The following is a 21,282-nucleotide window of genomic DNA, read 5'->3' as shown; positions in this document are numbered from 1 at the left end:
TCTTTTAAAGCTGCATCTGCAAGCAAGGATTCAGCTATAACTCCATGGAAAAAGCTTCCTTAAGGATACCTGCATCAGTATGTTAGGGCTGAAGCACATTAGCTGCCAGTTGGAAAGTAATAATTCCAGATAGAGCGACTGGAGGTAGTGACAGGAAGTGGAGGGCCCCTGTGAAGCCTCTGGCATCATGCATTCAAAGCCTATGCCTAATTCTCAGTGTCATATGATGACAGGTTGTAAGAAATAGTAGGGAAAATTAACGTTTTTGTTATAGATCTTTTATGGTTTATATTTTTCAATTTTATTTTGAATGTATAATAGATATCATGAATTAGGAAAAAATGTTCAAATGGGAAGGGGAATGGGAGCGGGCAGGGGAAAGGAAAGAAGGGAAAAATAAAAAGAGAAAAGGGAAAAATGGAAACAAAGCTTTTTATAAATTTATAAATATAAATTTTATGGGGACAGGAGGGGGGTTGGAAGGGAGGGTAGGGGGATGGGAAAATTTTTTTAAAGATAAAAAGGTGAAGAAACACAAAAAGAAAATTATTTTTTGAGACAGAGTCTGTCTATGGGCCTTCAGCTCACTCCATGGCCCAGATTGGCCTTGAACTTGTTGCAGTCCTCCTCCCTCAGCCACCTGGGTGCTGGGATTACTGGCGTGCACCGCCCATACCCAGCTCTGATTTTATTTTTCCCCGGAAGTCCTTTTGAAGGTAGAGTGACAGTGTGCTTCATAGCTGACAGGAAGCCAAACGGAAACTTGAAAGTGGCACAAATCAACGGGGCCGTGGAGGGCACCCGGATCGCTGATGATTCTAGCTCCTTTGCCCAATCAGGCAGCATAGAAATTTCGCTTTGTACTGTTGACAATAAATGGGCTTCGTGTTTTCAATATTAGTACAAAACTAGAACCTCTGCATAGCTGACACCATGCCTGGCACATACCATTGGAGAAATGAGTGAACACAACGTTGTCACAGAAACCTTGAAAAGTGGAAAAGAAAAAAATAGCTTATAACCCCAACATCTTAGTATTCATGAATTTAAATTTTTATATACATATAAAATGGCTATATACATACATTTTGTATGTATACATATATCTAGTATATATATGTGTATACATAAAGGCTACATAGAATACATACATCTTTTATATCATTTAAATTTTAATGTTAGTATGCTAGAGACAGTTTTATATTCAGATTTCTAAAGTTTTATGATAAGCATTTTCCAGAGTTGCTATGTGGATTTTAGAATTCAGTTTTAATGACTGTATAACATACTTTCCAATAATTGAGCAGAAGCAAGATACTATTTCTCTTGTCAATTAGAGTGCTTTTGAAGTTTTTGATAGTTTTATTCTTGTCAAGATCTTTGTGCATGTATTTCTTTTGGATTATTTCATGAAATGATCAGTTAGAAATTATGATTGTAAGAACTCTTTGGTGTAACTGGCCGTCAGAGGGATTAGTGGTTTTATAGTCCCAGCACTACCTGCTTCAAGAGTGACCATTTGAGAAGCCTGTGTGTCTGATGTAGTAGTGCAAACAGTTCCTCACTGCTTTTCTTTTCTTCACGGAACACCACCAGTCACGCTCTCCCAGGGGTGGGACTCTGCTTGGCCGAGTTGTGGGTGCGGAGCCCTCCCGTGTGTGCCGTGTGGTGGGCAGGGCCGCTTTGTCCCCCATGGTAACTGCTCTCACTGTTGCAGCTGTCCGTGGATGTGCGTGAAGAGATGACCAGGAAGGCCATTGCCACCATCACACGCTTAATGGAGAAACCACAGAAAAGGAATTCAGAAGATGCTCAGGCAGCCGGGGCCTCCGAGGTCACCTACGCCGATGCTCTGAATCACCTGCAGAAGTCACTCGCTCACCTGGGGACACTGGGCCACAGCTTCGTCCTCTCTCTGAAGGACAGCGAGCAGGTAAGAAGGGATGTGCCCTCAGACCCTTAGCAGATGAGGCCCACAGCACCACCCCGTGGGCCATACCTCTCAGACCCTTCCCTCATTTATGTGGTCTGGGTCAGCGTGGGCCTGGTACATGGGGATAAGCACTCTGCCACTGGCCACCTGGCCCAACACCCAGGTCTTTGCAGGCATTCAAGATCCCAGTAGCAATTTTGATGGGGTTTTCGAATGTACAAAGATTCATGAAAACTGCAGGCAGCCTCTGTCCTTTAACCTCTTCATTTTCACTTGGTAGTTTACTTTTAATTCTTTCCAAAGGAGTTTTGGGTGCTTAGGGCAGATGCTACCCAGGCAACAAAGTGAAGAGATGTGCCGGGTAGATCCCAATACTCTAGAGGCTGAGACAGGAGGATCGCATGAGTTCAAGGCCAACCTGGACTACATAGCGAGACCCTGTCTCAAAAAACAAAACAAAAATAATAATAGTAAAGTTAAGAAATTCTAAGACGTGGTTTTTAAGCTCTTGTACTGCTGGATGTTTTGCTTTGCAGCTGTTCCTCTGTAATTTCTACAAGTTCAGAAATAGCCTCCTGTGCCCGCTGCCAGAGTTTCCCAAAAGCAGCGCACTCCCTGCCCATTGCATCAGTGCCCATCTCCTGTGAACGCATTGTTGAGGTGGTTTTCTGTCCCTGCTTCCTTTCTGGCCAAGGCTCCAGCACCCGCAGATGCTGTGGCCTTGGGATCCTGCTATGGAACCACGGATTTCGTTCTGTGTCTTAGCAGCTGCTGCAGTGTAGATACTCCTCTCCATAACTGGAAAGTTGACAAATGAGTCGTTTTCATATGAACAGGAACCACGCTTAGTGACATGAAAAGTCTGCCATTTAAACTTCAATTTGTAGGAGACTCACCGAAGCCCTTTTATTACGAAAACCGTGGGGAGAACTTGAGAATTTGATAGCAGTTTTATTTCAGTGTCAGTAATATTTAATTACGTGTTAACATTGTTATTTTATAATTCAGTATGTCTGTTGTATCTTGCAGCAGACATGCTGAGTGCAGCTGTCTGGCTGGCGACTTTAACTGGTATTTTTAGGGTAGGGCTTATATTATGAGCATCCTAAATAATCACACTAGGGCTTGTTTTCTGGTGAGGTCTTGGTTTGGGGCGGAGACTGTGTTACGTGGCTGCAGTACAGCAGTAGTAACAGTGGGACTGCTCTTTCCCGAGTAGTGTGCCTCCCGACTCCGTGCCAGAGGGCTGACCTCTGGCTCATCACCGTGTCTGTCAGTGCTCTCGGTGCTGCCCCCTCATGTGTCCCCCTGTCCTCACCCACGTCCCACAGATGCGTAGCAGAGACCCGCTGTACTAACACAGGAAGCGAGGATTCCCACCCACACCTGGGCGGGGCCTGTGCCCTGGTAACCTGCCATGACCCTGGACATGCCATGGGTGGTGTGGTGATCCAAACACGTTGCCCAGTGGACACACACGTGCACACAGGGTATCTCAACTGGGTGTCCAGCGCTGGCCCCTGTGTCTTCCAGGAGGCCCTGCGGAGGTACCGTGAGCTGTACGACCTGTCCCGCTCGGAAGAGGGGCCACTGCGGAGCCTGGCTGTGAGCATGTGTTTGGACGGCCAGCCGCTGGCCATGATTCGGCAGCTGCTTGAGGTGGCAGTAGGCCCCCAGGACGTGTGCCCCAAGGATGTTGTGCGAAGCGCCATTGAGAAAATAATTTCTGCATTGAGGTAAGCTCTAAAACAACCACAGAGGGAAAAGCTCAGGTACTGTTTGCCCGTCTTGATGTGGATGCCAGACCAAGGTCAGGGATAGAGAAGCATTTGATGTTGTCAAGTACTTGACAGGGTTAGTGTTAGGGTTCTCAAAGGCTGTATGTCTTAAAATACCTTGAAGAAGAACTGAGATGTCCCGCCCTGGGCTGTCCTGGGCTCTGTGAGAGAAGTGACTCCCTTCGGTCAGCCTCCTCTCCCTCCTCAGGGAGGCCGGTGGAGGGAAGGCGCGGCCAGTGAGACAGGGAATACGGGCTGTGGGGAACAGGGGTGGACCTCCATTGCCTTCTCCAGTTCCCTTCCTGGGAGCAGGCAAAAGCGGGCCCAGGGTCCTTCAGAACCAACCACCCCCGGCCCCCCGCCGGGCAAGGTCCCTGGCTCTGGGAGGAGGTTAGGGCTGTAGGCTGTCCCACAGGGCAGCAGATCCACCCCAAAGCCTTTGCTGGAAGCCTCCAGGGGATTAGGACAGGAGGACTGAGGCTGGCAAGTGATGAGGCATCAGTGCTTTCTGTGAGCAACACGATTTAGGCTGCAAAGTTCCACTGTATTTAAATTATTCTCCTTTAAGATTCTTTGTCATTCTTTGTTGCTCTTGAGGAACTTTGGGGTTAGATGCAGGTCAGTTTCCTATAGCCAAACTGAGATCAAATGGACCTTTCTCAGCTTAGTTACCCTAACTTCGTACTTTTCACCTTCATGCTCTGAGGTAGCTGGTAATTTTACATGCAGGGACAGGCATAAAATACGACAGCATTGTTGAGAAATAGCAGCACCAAGCTAACACCAGCGTTTGCTGTGTTAGTGGCTTGATCTGATATTGTGTTGCTGTTGTGAGAGCCACTCTGTGGCAGGTGATGAGACACTTGCCCGCCACCTGTTGTACCTGTTAGTGCGTAGTTATCTTTACTGTTTCTAAATCAGGCCTTAGGTGAAGTTTGCAGAAGCAAACCTTAGAGTTTTGATGGTTTTAGTTCATTTCCTAACTACTGGCTTTTGTCACGAATAATTCAAGTCATATAGGCCTGGTAGCATCTCCATGTTTGTGAACTTGTGGCATGGCTGGTGCTTCCTTGTACCCCGTGTCCAGCAGAGACTGGATGCTGCTCCGGTAAGTTCTGTGCTCGGCAGGGAGGAGACTGCACTGGAAGAGCTCGTCTGCCTTTTCCTCAGAGGAAAGAAAGTGCTGTGGATGGGGGCCACCTTTACCCCTGGGTGATGCAGGCGGGGGCGTCACTGAAGCAGCAGTGCTTTAAATCGCACACTTAAAAAAAATAAAATACATCACACATTTAAGGCCTCCGCCTTCTCTTCTCTGTTTCTGGAATCTGCTAGATTCGGGCATGATTGTAGCCCTGGGCCCTGGGCTGTAGGGACATACGCCTGATACCTAGTAAGTCACAAATAAATAGGTTTTTAAAAGAGAGTGCAACTGGCATGGTCAGGATATGCCATCTCCATGCTTAATGGTTAATACTGAGTGAGCAGCTTTGATGACCGCATGCAAGCAGGCTGTGCCATTCCTGACAGGAAGCCTGGGCTCCCTGCGGGTGCAGAGATGTAGCTCCATTCCACACTCCAGCAGCTCCTCCAGGCCTGGCATACCACACAAGGGGCCACAGCAGGCGGTGTAGACCAGGCCAGGCTCCAGCTGGTTCATCTGCGGTGTGAGCACACAGAGTGCCTCTGAGGCCCAAGCTGCTGTCCTGACTCAGGGTCCCTCTTTCTTTCCACAGTGGAGGTGATGCAGACCTCACTGGGACACGTGACCCACTCCAGGTCCTGGAAGGCGTGGTGACAGCTGTGCATGCCAGTGTGGACACAGGGTAAGGTGGGCTGGGGTGCCTCTTTCGGACTGGGTCTCTAGGCCTCCGGGCTGAGTGGCGTGGGCAGTGTCGGGAAGGGAGGGGGCTGAGGGCACCTTTGAGGCTGTGGGGCTGTGCATCTGGAGTCCACGCCCCCAGCTCCATGCTGGGCTGCAGCTTGAGCAGGACACTGTTGTCCTGCATCCTCCGTCACAGGGAGACCCGGAGAGGAAACTGCTTTGAGCTTTTAGGAAGGATCTTTATCTGTGAGTTAACTGCATTACCTTAACAGTTTGTAGAGTTTGTGTATTATGTGTAGTTTTTTTAAAAAGCTTCATAAAAGCTGGCCAGGATGGCGCGTACCCTTAAACCCAGCGTTCAAGAGCCTGAGGCAGGAGGATCAAAAGTTCAAGGCCAGCCTGAGCTGCCTGGCTCTGTCTCAAAACATTAAAAAAACCAAAAACCAAAACAAACTGCCTGCTGCGGCTCATGTGCCGTGGGGTTGCCACCACTGCCCTAGGATATGCCCATCTCACTCAAGCCCCAGGGTAGCGAGGGGAGCCGCAGTGTGGGGACCTGCGTGGTACAAGACTGTTAGGGTTCAGGCTAGGATATGGGGCTCCCCCCACTTGCTGCACTCACTCCATCTGCCCAGATCCTGCAGGTCAGAGCTGCAGCCCCTCCCCCAAGGCCCTGGGGCTAGGGCATGACCAGGAGGACAGGGCTCCCCAAGGCTTCTGCCCTGAGATTGGCCACATGTAACCATGCTGGCCACAGTGGCCGCTTCCCCCTGAGTGTGCGCTGTGCACCACGCACTGCACTAGGGGCTTCCTGTGCATCCGCGGCTCCATTTGCTCACCTCAGGAGTGGGACGCTGACCGTCCTGACTCTGTCTAGAGTCCAGGAATAGGACGGGGCCAGGAGGCAGTGAGGCCTCCCGTGACTCCAGCTGTCTGGTCACCTTGCAAGTAGCATGAACCCAGCAAATATTTGTGCCTTCTGTGTTTCTTGTATACCATTGCTCCCAGGTTTTGATAAATGTCAAGAACCTGACAACTGGCTTTGTAAATTCGTGTTTCAGCCAGTTGTCTGCATTTTATAATTTCCTTTTGTTTTTTAATTTAAATGGCTGTAAAATAGCCACTTGACAAGTATATTGCATAATATATGCTAAGAGACATACTCGGGGCATTATAGAATTTTGTATTTTGCATCACTGAAACATGTATTCTGTTAGCGCAGGAATTTGGTTTCAGGTAAGTTAGTCTGGAACTTGGTTTGGGGGTTTATTGCAGACAGCCTTGTGAAGGTGTGGTTACAACCGAACCAGGATGATGGAGTGCCTTAGCTGGGTCCCCAGGTGGATAACCTTTGCGCCACACACAGATGTAACCTGAGGTGGCATCCGCAAGTGGGTTAGTTCCCTGGGTGGCCCACGCAGGACAGAGGAAAGGAGGCCAGTGCCGGCTGGGCAGCGGTGCACCTTGCCTTTCCTCAACTCTCTTCAGACCGCACTCGTGTCATAGCCAGATGTTCATATTTTATTTTTAGGGTGGTGTGAAATTGGATACTCCAATCATGGACTGAACCCTAACCACAGCTCTTGAAGGTGGGCCTTGGGTCACACAGCGTCACCTACTGGAGCCACTTGTGGGCGACCTCTCCTCCCTGGGCCAGGGATGTAATGTCCAATGGCTGCAATGATAGAATGTGTGAAATGACTGGGGTAGACTAGAAATAGCCGTTATTTATGCACTAACTGAGGACATACTGTTTGATGTTCGTTATTTATCTGGTTAATGTAACTGATTTTAATAGGTACTGTGTAAAATCACACTCATTTACACAGTTGTTAAATGCCCAATGTTGTGGCTGTAAGCCATTTAAAAACCTGAATTTTTCCTCTCAACAGGGCAGAAATAAAGTCATCCAGCAAGCAGGTATCTAGTCATTCAAACACTAGACAAGGCCTTGAGACTTTCTCCCTTCATTATTGTCTCTCAGGGAGCAGCTGGTTGTCCCTGAGGACTTACTAGAGTGGCTGAGGCCCTTCTGTGCGGACGACGCACTCCCCGTGCAGCCCCGTGTCCACGTGCTGCAGGTCTTGGAGCAGTCCTTCTGCCTGACGGAGGAGGACAGCAGGCTGCTGGTGTTCTTCCGGACAGAGGCCATCCTCAAAGCCGCCTGGCCTGGGAGGCAGGTAAGGAGGGGCCCACGCCCGTCATCCCAGTGCTCTGGGAGGCTGAGGCAGGGGGATCACAAGTTCACGTCTAGTCTGGGAAAATGGCCAGTAGATGTAGCTCCATGTGGAAGTCTTGGGTTCAGTGCCCAGTATGGCCAAACAAACAAAACACCAGAAAGTTTCCCTATTATGGTAATTATAGGTCAGCACTGATTAGAGGTTCGTAACTGAGTACAGGAAGTAAAGTCTCCTTTGTATGTCTGATCACGCACATGTGTCCTAATATGTCTCACGCACCACACGCATTTATGATTTTTGTCATCATAGCCACTAGGACTGTCTACAAAATCCATTACCTGTGGCAGCCAGCTTCATACTGTGCCAAGCACGAAGGGCTTGCCTTCCTTCCGGTGTCTCAGTGGATGCTGTGGGAGATGTAATGTCATGTCTCCTCTGTGCCGCCCTCTGTCCTCCTCAAGGTCCTCCCCGATCCTTGCAGGCATCACCGAACTGTGACTTCTGTACACGGGAACTGTAATTATCTACGAAATCTTCTATCATGAGCGCTCAGGAGCAGGAGGATGGACTTCCTTCTGAACCCTCTGAGTCCCCTGTGGCTATGTGCAAAGCTTAAATACGTGTCACTGGAGGAGATGGGACACCCAGTCCTTAAGGAAAGAAAGGCTGTGCTTGTTGAAGTTTGGCTTACATTGCAAACAAGTACACCCGAAGGATAGTGCTGTCGCTTGTGTCTAGACATCCCCCAAAACCTCATGCACTCATAGAGGGGCTTTTCAGAAGTGGCTGGATCTGGGTGTATGAATGTGGATTAGCGTTTGTAATAGCTAAATTGGTGCACTGATTGGTTTAGCATAATTCTGGGTATGGATAATGGAAGCCCCACTGGCACCAACCAATAGGCTTGTAGCCTGCATGGGATAAAAGGGAAAGGGAGGCTGGCTGCTTGCTGCCTCCTGCCTGCCTTGCTATGAACTGTTTCTCCTCTGTGATACCACTCTCTCATGCCACCTGCCTTAGATCCATCTGAAAAGTATGAGCAAAGTATGAGCTGACCTTTAACTTGTGGATGCTAGGTATTTTCTCTCAGCAATGAGAGAAGTAGCTAGGGCTGACAAGATCCAAGAGTTGGCACCCTGAGTCAAATGCTTCAGCACCCATAATTATCTTCTGTTTTTATATTTCCTTCTATGAAGTAAAAAAGGTAAATACTATTATTTATTCTTCAGAGCTACAGAAACTGAGAGGCTAAAAAAGATGGATTTATCAACAATTGTTTAGTCTTGGAAGATTGCAGAAATGAATTATAATGAAAGAGCCACTGCTATCTAAAATATACTCTCACTAAGTGCTGTATCCAGGCTTGGGAGGTCACTCAGGGCCTGCCAAGGAGCAGCCTGAGAACACAGATGCCACAGTATAAAGCACATGCATGTGCTTAGGAGAAGGGTGTGTGTGTGTGTGTGTCTGTGTGTGTGTGTGCACATTTTCTCAGCAGGTGCAGAGGCTGGCGTAGCTCCCCAGGGGAGCCTTCACTCACCCCACTTCGGAGCTCCCAGTCCTGACTTACCCTGAAGCAGGCGAACCCTACCACACTGGGAGCCTTCTTAACACAGAGTTATTTTTCAAGGGCTTAGCCTCATTCGGTTTCTTCTCCCCTGGTCACTGGAGCCAGGATCACGAGGCTGGTGTCTCACTTTGTGTTGTGCAGTTCTGTGGACTGAAAATATTGGGAGCCAGTGGAAGCCAGGGAAAAAGCAGCATCTGACCTGTCTCGCTCGTCAAAGCTGTGGAACACATACTCAACCCCTGGGCCCAAACTCTGGTTTTAAGCCTTTTTCCATGGTCCGTGGTGTCCATGTTTTCTATGATCTCAATGGTTTATTTATTTATTTATTTAGTGCAAGGAATTGAACTCAGGACCTTGCGTTTGCCAGGCAGGCGCTGTGCCGCTGAGCTATATTCCCAGCCCGTGATCTCAATGGTTTCTGAGTATCTCTGAGATTATAGTTTCTCTGTAGCTTCACTTTTTCTGGAAACAGCACTTAAGGCAGCCAAGCCTATCTTACCAAGCTTCCTTTCTCGTGCACTTCCTGAGCGCCTTGCCTGTGTCCTGGTGCAGGCCGTCTCTCTTACTCCTCTAGTCTGTACAAAGTCTTTTCACCAGGGCTTTTCTTGTGGTGGATGAAACCCTCAGACTCCAGAAAGTCTGTCTCCCAGGGGTCTCGGACTTGGAAGAGTGACCTCACACCCTCATCGTTTGTATTCCTCTCTGCTCTGCCCTCCCCTCACGGAGCAGTGACCCTCTCCCACGGTGGCTTTGCGGGACTGAGTGTGAGTGGACACGAGAAGTGGGAGTTGGAGCGGCGGCTTCTGCCTCCCTCCTTGGTCACAGTCAGCGCGGAGCTGGCCGTGTCACTGCTGCTCAGCCCAAGTGTTGAAAGGTGTGGTGCCTGATAAGCTGTTCTCACGCAGCAGTGTGGAATAGTCCCCAGAGACTCTTGAGGTGCGTGAGGCAGCCAAGGCTGCTCCTCATTACCGGAGTGAGCGCTTTGGCTGTGCAACACTGGACCCAAATCCCAGCACCACTGCTCAGCTGGGAAAGCCGGCGGGGCCTCGCAGCCTCTGTGTCCATGTGGGCAGAGAGGAAACATGCGGTTGTGGTGAGGGTGGGTGGAGTGACAGGCTAAAGCCCTGGCCCCAGTCCAGGCGGCCTTCCGCTGGTGGCACCACAGGGACACAGAGCCTTCACCTATGACGTCGATGCCTGAATGGTGAGGGCCAGGACATCCCGACCAGGTTGTTGTCCTGCCCTGTTGCCACTTTCGAGCCCTGCCACAGGGACACCAAGCCATTTCCTCTGCATGAGTGAGGTCGCCAGCAAGAAGTGTCCGCCCAGGAACAGTGGGGCAGCCGCCTTCTCCCCCTCCTCCTTGCTCAGGAGTAAGCAGAGCTGCAGCTCCTTGGGGCCGGGTGGATGGCAGTCACCTTGTGACCCCGCAGTGACCAGTCGCTTCCTGGGACCAGCGCCAGGATGACTATAGAGTAAATGTTTGGAAGCACGCGCCAGTGTAGACAGTGCGCATCTGTAGGCCACACCCACCCCCTTACCCTGCCATGGTGACCTCCAGATGTCCACGTCCACGGATTAGCACGAGTTCTGTCTTGGTGCGAGCATCTGCACGCCAGATACAGAGACTGTGTCGCGAGAGACTGCAGCGAGAAGCAGACCGGTTCCCTTCACACTGAGCTCTGCTTTCCATCGTAAACCACAGAGAGGCACAGAAATGCCCTCTGTGTGAGGAGCACAGTGCAAAGGAAAATTGTTCTTTATGCAGAGAGTATTCTGTACTTGGCTTATGAGTATTCTGTACTTGGCTTCTGCAGTAGAAATGGAAATGTGAGGGAAGATACTTTATTTTGATTTATAGCAAAAACATCACCTGACAAATGCACTTTAGTAAAATCTCCAATTTCAGATGAAAAATTTCTAGGCAACATGTAGGCTAGCAGTTTTCCAATGAAAATTAGAAACTAATTTTTTTTTTTTTTTGTCTTTTTGAGACAGGGTTTTGATATGCAGCTCAGGCTGGCCTTGAGCTCACTTTGTAGCCCAGGTTGGTCTTGAACTCGAAATGATCCTCCTGCCTCAGCCCCCCTGAGTGCTGGGATTACAGGCATGTGCCACCACGCCCGGCTAGACACTAATTTTGGATTTCAATTTTTAAAAATTCACTTGATGGGGAATATGGTAAAATGTTGCAATTTCAAATAAAACAATTCCATATTTTAACATGATGTGTTGAATACCATTAAGCCAGTTATGTGGAAGTCTAATTGTTTAATCTGAATTTATTTTGGTAAAGAACATTAAAAGCTGTCCTGAGGTTAGTAATTCTAAACAGTTTTAATACAATTGTTGGAAATTGAGTTAGACCTAGATGGTAAGCATTTTTAAAACATTGGTTAGTCTGTGTGTGCGCGCACAGTAGTGTTTCCCGGTAGAGCTGATGCGTGCAGAGCACACAACTTCGTTCCTTTTCCACCCCTTCCTCCCCCATTGCTACTCCTCCACCTCTTGGTTTGACAGAGATTCATCTTCCTGTTATCTTTTATTTTGCTTTTTATTTATACTTTCTCATATAAGACCAACTATGTGATATTGAATCTTGTTTCTCTGATTTATTTCACTTAATTATGGTCTCAAGGTGCATCCATTTTCTTGCAGATAACTCAAGTTTATCCTTCTTTATGGCAGAGTAGTACTCCACGGTGTGCAGGCACCACATTTTCTTTATCCATGCGTCTGTTGATGGGCATACAGGCTGCCTCATGAATTGTGCAGCTGTAAATGCAGACCGAGATCTTTTGAAGGTGTGTGTGATAGTCTGCTTTTTGTGACTACGATGAGATACCTGAGTCAGACTTCACAAAGAAGTTTGGGGAGCTTCCAGCACTGGAGGCTCAGGGCACGGTGCTGGCACTGGTCCAGCTCTGATGAGGCCGTGTCCATCCTGGTGGGGGCATGGGCATCAGGGAAGGGCCAGTGGGGGACTGAGGTCACGCAGTCCATTCCAGGGCCACCCTAGTGACTCTGGGGCCCCAGACGGCGCCCCCCAGTGTTCCTCACCACCCTACACGCCACCTGACAGCTGTGCAACCAGACTCAAACCTGTACCTGCCAAACAATGTCCACACCAGAATGACTGGTTTTTGCTTTGTTTGTGTTACTGAGTTCTGCCTCAGCACATTGTGAGCATTTCCAGAAGGATGTGTAATCACAGTGCTCACGCACGGGTTCTTCCTGGAACCCACTTGGGCCTCTTCACCCTGGTGTGCATTTCCCCTTGCAGGTGGCTGTCACCGACGTCAAGAGCGGGGAACAGCGCTCTGCCCTGTTCACGGAGCTCCTGGAGTGCAGCCACAGTGAGGCCGAGTTCCAGCACCTGGCCCTGCTCTTGCAGGCCTGGCCCCCTCTGCAGAGCGAGCACGCGTGAGTACCGAAGGAAGACGAGCAAGGGCCTCGATGGGGGCCTCCCTCATGAGAAGGTAGCGTCTTCAGGAAGCCAGGGAGGAAGCCTTGCCAGGTTGCACTGTGGGGCCGTGGGCCGAGAGCTCAGGAGCACAGTGCCCTGGGTTCCTCCTGCCTGTGCCCACAGACCGCGAGCTGTGGGCTGCACTGGGGATGCAGCAGTATGGGCTGCGGTAGCGTGGCTGAGCCCTGGGTCCCACCCTCAGCAAAGAGACAGAAAACAAAACAAACAGACGGGGCAGAGGGGAAGGGTGTCAGCCCAGCACTCGGAGGCTGAGACAGGAGATCACATATATGAGGACAGCCTGCATACATAGTATAGTGAGTTCAAGGTCAGCCTGCACTACATAGCGAGACCCTGCCTCAAAAATATAAAAATGAGAAACAAACCTTGTTGGGCTGGAAAAAGGGGCATGGTAGTACCTGCCTAAGGTTCCTGCTCCTGGCAAGGCTGAGGCGTGAGGGTTGTTTAGGACCAGACTGGGCAACATATAGGAAGATTCTTTCTTTAAAAAACTAAAAACAAAACAAAAAAACTAGCTTTGATTTCTTTTCCTTCCTCAAAATTTCAGAAACATTTCCTTCTCCCTACAGACCTGAGCAAGCTCGGCAATGATTTTCCTTTTCCCTTAAGCTGAGCCCCTGCCACTCTTTTAGCCTCTAAGTTGCCCAGGGTGGGCTGAAATGTGCCATCCTCCTGCCTCAGCCTCCCAGAGTGTTGGGATTACAGGCAGGTACCACCACCCCCAGCTCAGAGCCAGGATTTGTGTACCAAACAGCAAGGTGTGCCTGGTGTTAAACGTACTTAGTGGAGTGGCCAGAATCAGAGGCTGAGTCACCCGGACTTCCCTGGCACGGGGCTGCTTGCTGATGCCAGTAAGCTGCTGTTCTACCCTACGCCATGGCGTGGCCGGAGAGAGCACCTGTCCAGCCCCCGCGCATAATTCTGCGGCAGCGTTTGTGCACGCAGTGGACCCTTGCATGTTGCAAGCCTCTTAGCGTGGGGGAGAGTGCTAACCCTGTGCCTTCCTGTCAGAACTGGCGTGACCAGGAGCCCATGGCTGAGACTGGCGACTGCGATGCTGAGCCGGTGCCCGGCGCAGAGCAGGGAGGCCGTGGGGAATGAGGTCCTGAGGATGTGCCGCTCTCTGCGCCACACCCAGCAGGTGCTGCCCGCGGAGGTGAGTGGGCCAGGGCTGGCGGAGCTGGCGGGGAGCAGTCTTTGCCACCCAGGGCTGCGTGAGGGGCACCCGCTCAAGCCAAGGCCGGTGAAGGCCCACCAGGTAATGTGGAGTGAAGGGCAGCCATGCAAGGACACCTGTGGGCCGCTCCCGGGCAGAGCTCTGCAGCAGGCAAGTTTGCATCCGGGGCCTGCCCTGCCCTCCTGTCCTTTACCCCTCTGCGGGGCACAGGGCCTTTCCCTCACACCTCTCACGGGACCCAGGGTCGCCCAGGGCTGTGCTGAGTGTAAAGATCATGCATTGCTGAGAAATACTCCTTTACAGATCACGGGTAATGGAGTGAGTTAGCAGATACTAGGGCTACGAGAGGGCATTGCGCGCGAGTACTTCAGGTTCTGTTTGTTCCAGCAAGCGTGGGGTCCAGTGCAGCAGCAGCATCCTTGCCCCAGGAGCGCCACCTGCTGAACCAGGGCAGATCTGGGGTGGACAGGGCCTCACAGTAGGGGCAGGAGTGCGCTCTGGCACAGGCAGGGCTGTCCTCCCTTGCCGCTTGGCAGTGGGGTGCCTTACGCCTCCTTACGCCTTGTTTTAAAGGACAGGTAGCGATGAGTCCCCTCCAGAGAAGGTGAGAGCACCCACATGGGCGGCGCTGTGAGGCTAAAATTTAAAAAGCAGTTGGGGCTGGGTGCACAAGGTCTTGCCTAGCACACAGGACACCTAGCGCCAGCCCCAGGACCAAAAATTAAAAAAAAAAAAGATAGCAGTTCCACAGGTGCACAGGTGCCTGGCAAGTGTGGCTGAGCCTGCGGCATTGGGCAGAGCTGGTGTGGGTGCTTCCATGGGCACACGGTCCCTGCACCGTCGCTGTGGCCTCCAGAGAGGCTGTTGTGCTGGCACTGCCTGTACTCTTGGAGGCCGAGGCAGGAGGATTGCAAGTTCTAGGCCAGCCTGGGCAACTGAGTGACTTAGGGAGATCTTGTCTCAAAATAAAAACTAAAAAGGGCTGGGGTGCAGCTCAGTGCCAAGGCCCTGGGTTTAATCCCCCGTACCACAAAATGAAGAAATAAAAAAGCTATGGGAGGATGAGGTCACAGGAAGCAAGTCAGGCGTGGCAGCCAGGCCAGAGAGCTGAGCTTGGGAGTTCGTTTTGTCTTCCCAAATGTTCGTGGCAGGTGTTGTCACCACCCCATAAACAACAAGCTTGTCTCTCAGCCCCTGTGGGGGAGTAGCGCTCTACAGACACACCCAGAGCTGATCTCATCGCCAGGATGGCTGAGCGGGGGGCTGTGGAGACTGTAGTGCGGGGAACTGCAGTGAGTGCAGCACCCCGGGCCTCCGTGGGCCACCCACCACCTGGCGTCCTGTTTTGTCTTTGCTTTATAATAATGTGAAGGGATTATTGGAGATAGCGTGTATTTGAATTGCTTGGCCACCTGCTGCTGGTGGAGTAGCGCAGGAGAAAGCTCAGCCCTGAGAGAACTGAAGCCTCCATCCCGCCTCGCCACAGCCCGTGTCTGGTCCTGAGTCCCCGCACTGTGTTCCTGCCAGGGTCAGGTGCCCCAGGTGGCCAGCTCAGCCCGCAAAACCGCTCCCAGTCTTCTCTTTGATGTGTTTGTTACATGCATTCTACTTTCGTTGCAGAGAGCTAGCATTTCTTACCTTTTTAAAAGGCCTGTTCTTCAACAGCAGATTCTGTCTGAGTAATAAAAGGCTGTGAGTAAGATTCAGGTGCCCCTGTGGAGAGCCACACATTTTCATGGCTCCCTGCCACAGATAGATTCCATGGAAATGGGGTGTCCCGGGTGTGTACCCTGACACTGGCCGTGTGAACACATTTGAAGTACGTTGTCTGGTGCTTCCCTCCGTGTCTGTGTGTGACGGCTGTCAGCTTTGGTCACTTGTCCCCTATTGTGTCCTTGTCCCACAGGTGTTATGCCCATTAACCGAGTCCCACACACACCTGTGCAGATGCAACAGAAAGGTGGCGCAGGATTTCAGCCACCTGTTGGAGGCCAGGGCTCGGGTGCGTAGGAAGATGAATTCTAAGCTGCGTGGCCCTTCATGGCCCAAAGTGACCACAGTGTGGTTACAAGTGTGCATTACACGTGTATTGCAGCCAGTGTGGCAGCACGAAGGTGCTGCCTGCTCACCCTCCCGTGTCTTCCAGGGCGTGAAGGAGCTGTGCCTGCTGCTGCGTGACCAGGGACTGCCCCTGCCGTCCCTGAAGCTGCTGCTGGAGCACCCAGAGCCAGAGCTACGGCCCCTGGCCCTGGAGCAGGTCACTGCTGTCACGCAGGTAGGGCTGGGCAAACATGCTTGCTGTGGGTGGGCTTCTGTCCAGGGTGTGGATGGGCACTGCCCTTTGCAGAACAACTTTGCCTGCAGTGGTGGTACATACCTGTTGTCCCAGCACTTGGAAGGGAGGCTGAGGCAAGAGGATCACTGTGAGTTCAAGGATAGTCTGATCTACTATAGAACGCCCTTCTAGACCTCATCATGGTCCTGAAAAATCCACATTTGTAATCCCATGGAAAAGTTATTGGAATTTTAATAAGCTAATTCCAGTCTGTCACTTCCAGTGCAACACATGGCGAGAATAAAGACACTAAGCCATATTTATAGTTGTGGGGAGCCAAGGGGCTCAGCAAAATGATGGCCATCTGGAAGAAAGGCCTTGACCCAAGGTCGAACCCAGGTTTTATTAATTCTTGAAGAAGGCAGGGAGTGGCTTGGGGATGGGTGACTGTAAGAGAGGTGGGAAGTACATGAGCGCTGTGAACTGGGCTAGGTCGGAGACCTGAAATCACCTCTGCAATCTGCAGGGAGAAGGAGATGCAGAAAGAGTAATCTGCATGACACAATTCGGGGCAGTATCTAATGGTTTTGGTTCGGTGCTTGAGCTCTGATGTGTAATCTTTTATGCCCTGGGAAGTCATAGCCCCATATCTCAACGCACAGTGTGGCTACACACAGCCTAGCTCACACAGGCTTCTTGGGAGCTACTGGTGGGACAACACTGCCCTGTCACCTTGTTTCAAAGACTGCACCTCAGCACCTTTGCTGGACCCATTTGCACTGCTTAAAGCCAATTGAGGGGATAAAGGCAAAACTTCGCCAGCTCTGCACATACCAGTCAACACATGGGAATAGGGCCAGACTTAGCCAAAATGGAGATGATTGCTCTTCTTTCAGGGAGAGTCGCCAGTTGGCCCTCCACAATCCACCTAGAGAGACCCTCTCTCAAAAAACAGAAAAAACCCTAGTAACTTCAACTGCAGATCCTTGAGCACAGTACCTGTGTCTGGGCAAGGAGTGCATCCTTACTTGTTTTACAAACACTCACTAAGCCTCGCCCATGAACTAGCTTTGTTTGGTGCTAAGAATCTGAATGTAAACACTAAAGGCATTTTCTAGAATTGCCCTGTAGAGGCAATTTTGCAGAAGCAAAATTTCTGTTTGTCCCGGGCTCCTCGTGGAAGGCACGTGCCACAGTGCTGCTTAGCCAAGTGTGATCAGAGCTCAGGGACCCTCCGGGTGGAGGAGTGGCCTCTCCCCTCCTTCTGCCTATGCTGTGAGTGGATCTCGAGGGGACCCATAGTGGGTGAGGGAAAGGGAAGGAAACACCCTTCCTTCCATGTGCCGAAAGGCGAGGCTGCCAGGAGGCTGCGAGTGCAGGGCTGGCCAGGCACAGGGCCCTGAGTCCAGCGGGGGTAGCCGTCACAGAGGCAACCGAGCCTGGGTCCTCTGCCGCTTTGCTGTTGAGTTGTAAACCAGGTGACCTAAGTCTGGTCTCAGGAGATGTGTCCAAAATGGGACCTGGACTCGCTGAAAATATGTGCTCTGACCATTGTACCCAAAGAATCCAGAATCCAGAAAATCACCCGCAGGCCTTCTCGTCCCAAGTACTGACTAGCCACTGTGGTTCATACTTTAATAATTTGATTAGGTAATTATGTATGTAAAAATAAGGCCAATAGCAGTCCTAAGGTAAAACCCTGAAATCATACCCAGTGCTTTCTTTAAAGTAGTTTCCACGACTGCTTTCCTCGTTATTGTAATTACCCTTAGCTTGGTGCAGATCCATAAAATCAAAGATTTAATTCAGAGAAGGTTCATTACCTATTGTTGAGAGAAGAATTAAGCAGATAATATTTTAATGGCTTGGAAGACAGGAGCTCTTTATGCATGAATAGATTTCCTCCCCTGCCTGCGGAGTTGTGGTTATTCCCCTCCCCGTCTGATGGCGGACAAGCAAAGAAACCCTGGCTCTGAGGGCGACAGGTGCTCCCTCCATGCCAGCTTGCGAACCGTTGCTCCTGCTCAGCACGGTGCAGCCCTCCACGGCCTTGCCTCCTCCACTTGAAGTCTCCTGTCTCTGGGACAGGGCCTTGCACCAAGCCACTGTCCTAACAAGGTCACCATCTATCCTCCGAAGGAGCTGGGCTGGGAAGTCACCTTCCTCCCCAAGCCTGTCTCCTCTTCCCACCTGCAGACCGAGCTCAGTGCGGGGCTTGATTGAGGGCACTCAACCAACCAGTCCTGGACTCGCCGTCTGCTTATTGCAGACATGCAAACCGATTCAGGGCACATCATGAAGCAATAGAAACTTTTTTGGTGGTTAAAACTGAGAAACTTCATGCAGCAAATCATGGCCACTGCAGGTGCAGGGCTCTTGTTCTCAGCCTTGCAGCTGCTGTGATCCTGGTCAGCTCTCTGCCCGTCATGGGCTTGCACAGGCCACAGTTGGTCTGCACAGCAGTGAGCTGGCTCTGCAAGGTGGCAGCAGTGGCGTCTCGAAGTTCCTGTGATCAAGGTGACAGGAAGAAGCAGCTGAGCCGCTTCATGGCACCAGGTGTAAATGGGAGCTTGATTCCTTACACAGCACAGACAGCGTGTGAACTGCAGGGCTGTGGGAGCCACACATAGAGGCAGCCCCGGACTCCATGAGCCCAGGGTCGCAGATGCCATGTCAGGATTGGGCTGGCACTGAGTTCTGGAGGCCTCAGCAGAGACAGTCCAGGCCCTCTGCAGTCACCTTGCTTGGTCAGTGGCTGCGGGACACATTCTTCCTCTGTGGAGTAGAAGTTCTCCTGTTCAGGAGATCTTGTTCCCTGTGGGTCTGCACTCCAGTGAGAATGGGGGTTAAAGAACCGGACCTGTGAGGTGTTGGATGTGGTTGCCTGACACAGTCCAGTTCCCTGGCTTCCTACCTGGCCCTCGCAGAGCTCAGCCACTGCTTCCTCCCGTGGTGATTCAGGCAGTGTTCTTAAGAGATGTCTCCTTACCTTGGAAAAAAACAAGCCCTGGGTGTGGTGGTTCGTGCCCTCTGGGAGGCTGAGGCAGGAGGGTTGGCAGGAGTTCTGGCTATCCTGGTGTGCACTGAGGCAGGGGCAGGAGTGGGGTCCCACAGGTGCTGCTCACTGCTGCCCGTCTGTGTCTTGCAGGTGGATGACTCCAACTGCGATCCTGAGCTGCTGTCCCTGCTGCTGGACACCGGGCTGCTGGTGCCCTGCGTCTCCACCCCCTTCTACCCGCGCCTCATCTGCCACCTGCTGGCTGCACAGGGCCACTGGGACGCGGAACAGCTGGCTGCACAGCTCTGGGGGGCTGGCCACGAGGCCGAGGCAGGGTCGCTCCTGCTGGCTGCACGGGGGACACACCGGGCCTTGAGGACTTTCCGTGCTGCCCTGGGCACTGGGCAGCTGTGGGGTGAGGGAGGAGATGCGGGCTGCCCCACTGAGGGTCTCCATTCCTAGCACTGCAAATAAAGCCAAGCATCTGCCAGCATCCAGCCAGCGTCTCCTGACCTTGCTCCATTAGCATGTACTCCTGGCGGCTGATGGTTTTTTCCCATTTTCTTTTTGCCTCTGTCTTGTGTGGAGGGAATACACATAACACAGATTCCAAGACGTGTTGCAGAAAATGAAATACGCAGTGGTGGGCTGTGTGCAAGGGAGAGGATGAGGACTGGCCATCGATGCTGTGGGTGGAGGGAGGCTGCGCCTGGGTTCAAGTCTCAAATTAGAAAAACAGGCATGGTGGTCACACCTGTATTCCCAGCAGTCTAGAAGGCTGAGGCAGGAGGATTCCAAGTTCTAGCCCAGCCTGGGCAATTTAGCGAGAGACCATCTAAAAATAAAAAGGCTTGAGGATGTAGCTTAGTGCAAGGCAGGATCAAAGGAATACACTAGGAAAATTACTGGTGTTTCCTGTAAATTACACACGTTATACAACTCTTTTTATCATGAAAAGGTTAGTTAAGAGGTGCTTTGGGAGGTTTGGAACACATTGTGGCTATTTCCATTATTTCTTATGGGAAGTATAGTCTTGATTTACAACCAGCTTGAGTTACAAGCAGCCCTCATGAACGAATGGATTGAGTTCATAAGTGAAGGGTCTACTATGTAGCCAAGATCTTGTAGGCAAAAGAAAAGTTATCTGAAACTGTGGCGTTAACTTCCTATGAAGGTGGGAGTTTTATCATCCTGACCTGCAGAACTAATTCTCCCTTTTAGAAAAAAGATCTGAGCTGGGCATAGTGGTACACCCATGTAATCCCAGCACTCTTGGGAGGCTGAGGCAGGAGGATTGCAGGTTTGAGCCCACCCTGTACAATTTAGCAACTTAGAACTCTTTCAGAAAAGTCAGAAGGTCTAGAGTTGTAGCTCAGTGCAGAGGCCATGAGTACTACAACCCCAAGAAGGAAAAGAAACGAGAAAAGATCTGCTCAGCTGTGGTGGTCTGACACAGGTGCCAGAAATTCTAATCCCCCCAGCAGCTCAGCGTGCCCAGCTGCGCCAGCCCAACTCCGCCCAGGCAGTGACTGGGAAGACTCCCTTGGCAGGCAGCAGGAGTCAGGGGAGGGACATTTCAGGGCCACCTGGGCGAGCCTCCCCCAAGACACCGTTCACGGCTCTGGCCCATCCCTGGCCTCTACCAAAGTCGTCTCATGCTGCAGCCTGCCCTGGGTGGCAGCTTTGGTTGTTTCCATGTCCCTCTGTGAGCTTTCTATGGCAGCCCTCCTGCCCCAGCCTCCCAGAGTGGCAGGATTAGAGGCAGAGTCACTGCGCCCAGGTCTCTCTCTTTACCAGCCAGCCTGCTCTGTGTGTCTCCGTCTGCAGATGACTCTGCCCGGAGAGCACACGGCCCCTACAGCCCGCAGTGCATGGTCACGGCCGGGCCTGAGCAGGGGGAGCTGTCCCTGCCATCAGGACGGGGGTGGCGGCAAGGCTGGGGCTCAGAGACCTCAGAAACAGCAATGGTGTGGACAGCAAAGGCCGGTTGGGGCAGGGGAGGCCTGGGCAGCAGAGACAGCATCCTCAGGTGACCTCCTCCTGCCCTGCGACCTTTCTTGCT

The 21,282-nt window shown here is 51.4% G+C and overlaps 1 protein-coding gene across 2 annotated transcripts in view; it reads left to right on the top strand.

Annotated features, from left to right (window-relative positions):
* Nbas (neuroblastoma amplified sequence) overlaps positions 1–19,717 on the top strand; it is a 179,133-nt gene extending 159,416 nt beyond the window's left edge. For both annotated transcript variants that reach the window (XM_005404440.1, XM_013504348.1), the window contains 8 exons: positions 1,718–1,933; positions 3,467–3,669; positions 5,445–5,534; positions 7,518–7,713; positions 12,567–12,706; positions 13,782–13,926; positions 16,094–16,222; positions 19,371–19,717. In XM_005404440.1, the coding sequence (XP_005404497.1) occupies positions 1,718–1,933; positions 3,467–3,669; positions 5,445–5,534; positions 7,518–7,713; positions 12,567–12,706; positions 13,782–13,926; positions 16,094–16,222; positions 19,371–19,682 (1,431 nt within the window). In that variant the 3' untranslated portion in view covers positions 19,683–19,717. The remainder of the gene's footprint in view (positions 1–1,717; positions 1,934–3,466; positions 3,670–5,444; positions 5,535–7,517; positions 7,714–12,566; positions 12,707–13,781; positions 13,927–16,093; positions 16,223–19,370) is intronic.
* Positions 19,718–21,282: the final 1,565 nt, after the last annotated feature.

Source organism: Chinchilla lanigera, unplaced genomic scaffold, assembly GCF_000276665.1.
Source record: "Chinchilla lanigera isolate Chin_1 unplaced genomic scaffold, ChiLan1.0 scaffold00086, whole genome shotgun sequence".
NCBI classification, from domain to species: domain Eukaryota; kingdom Metazoa; phylum Chordata; class Mammalia; order Rodentia; family Chinchillidae; genus Chinchilla; species Chinchilla lanigera.
This window is presented reverse-complemented; position numbering and strand designations above follow the sequence as displayed.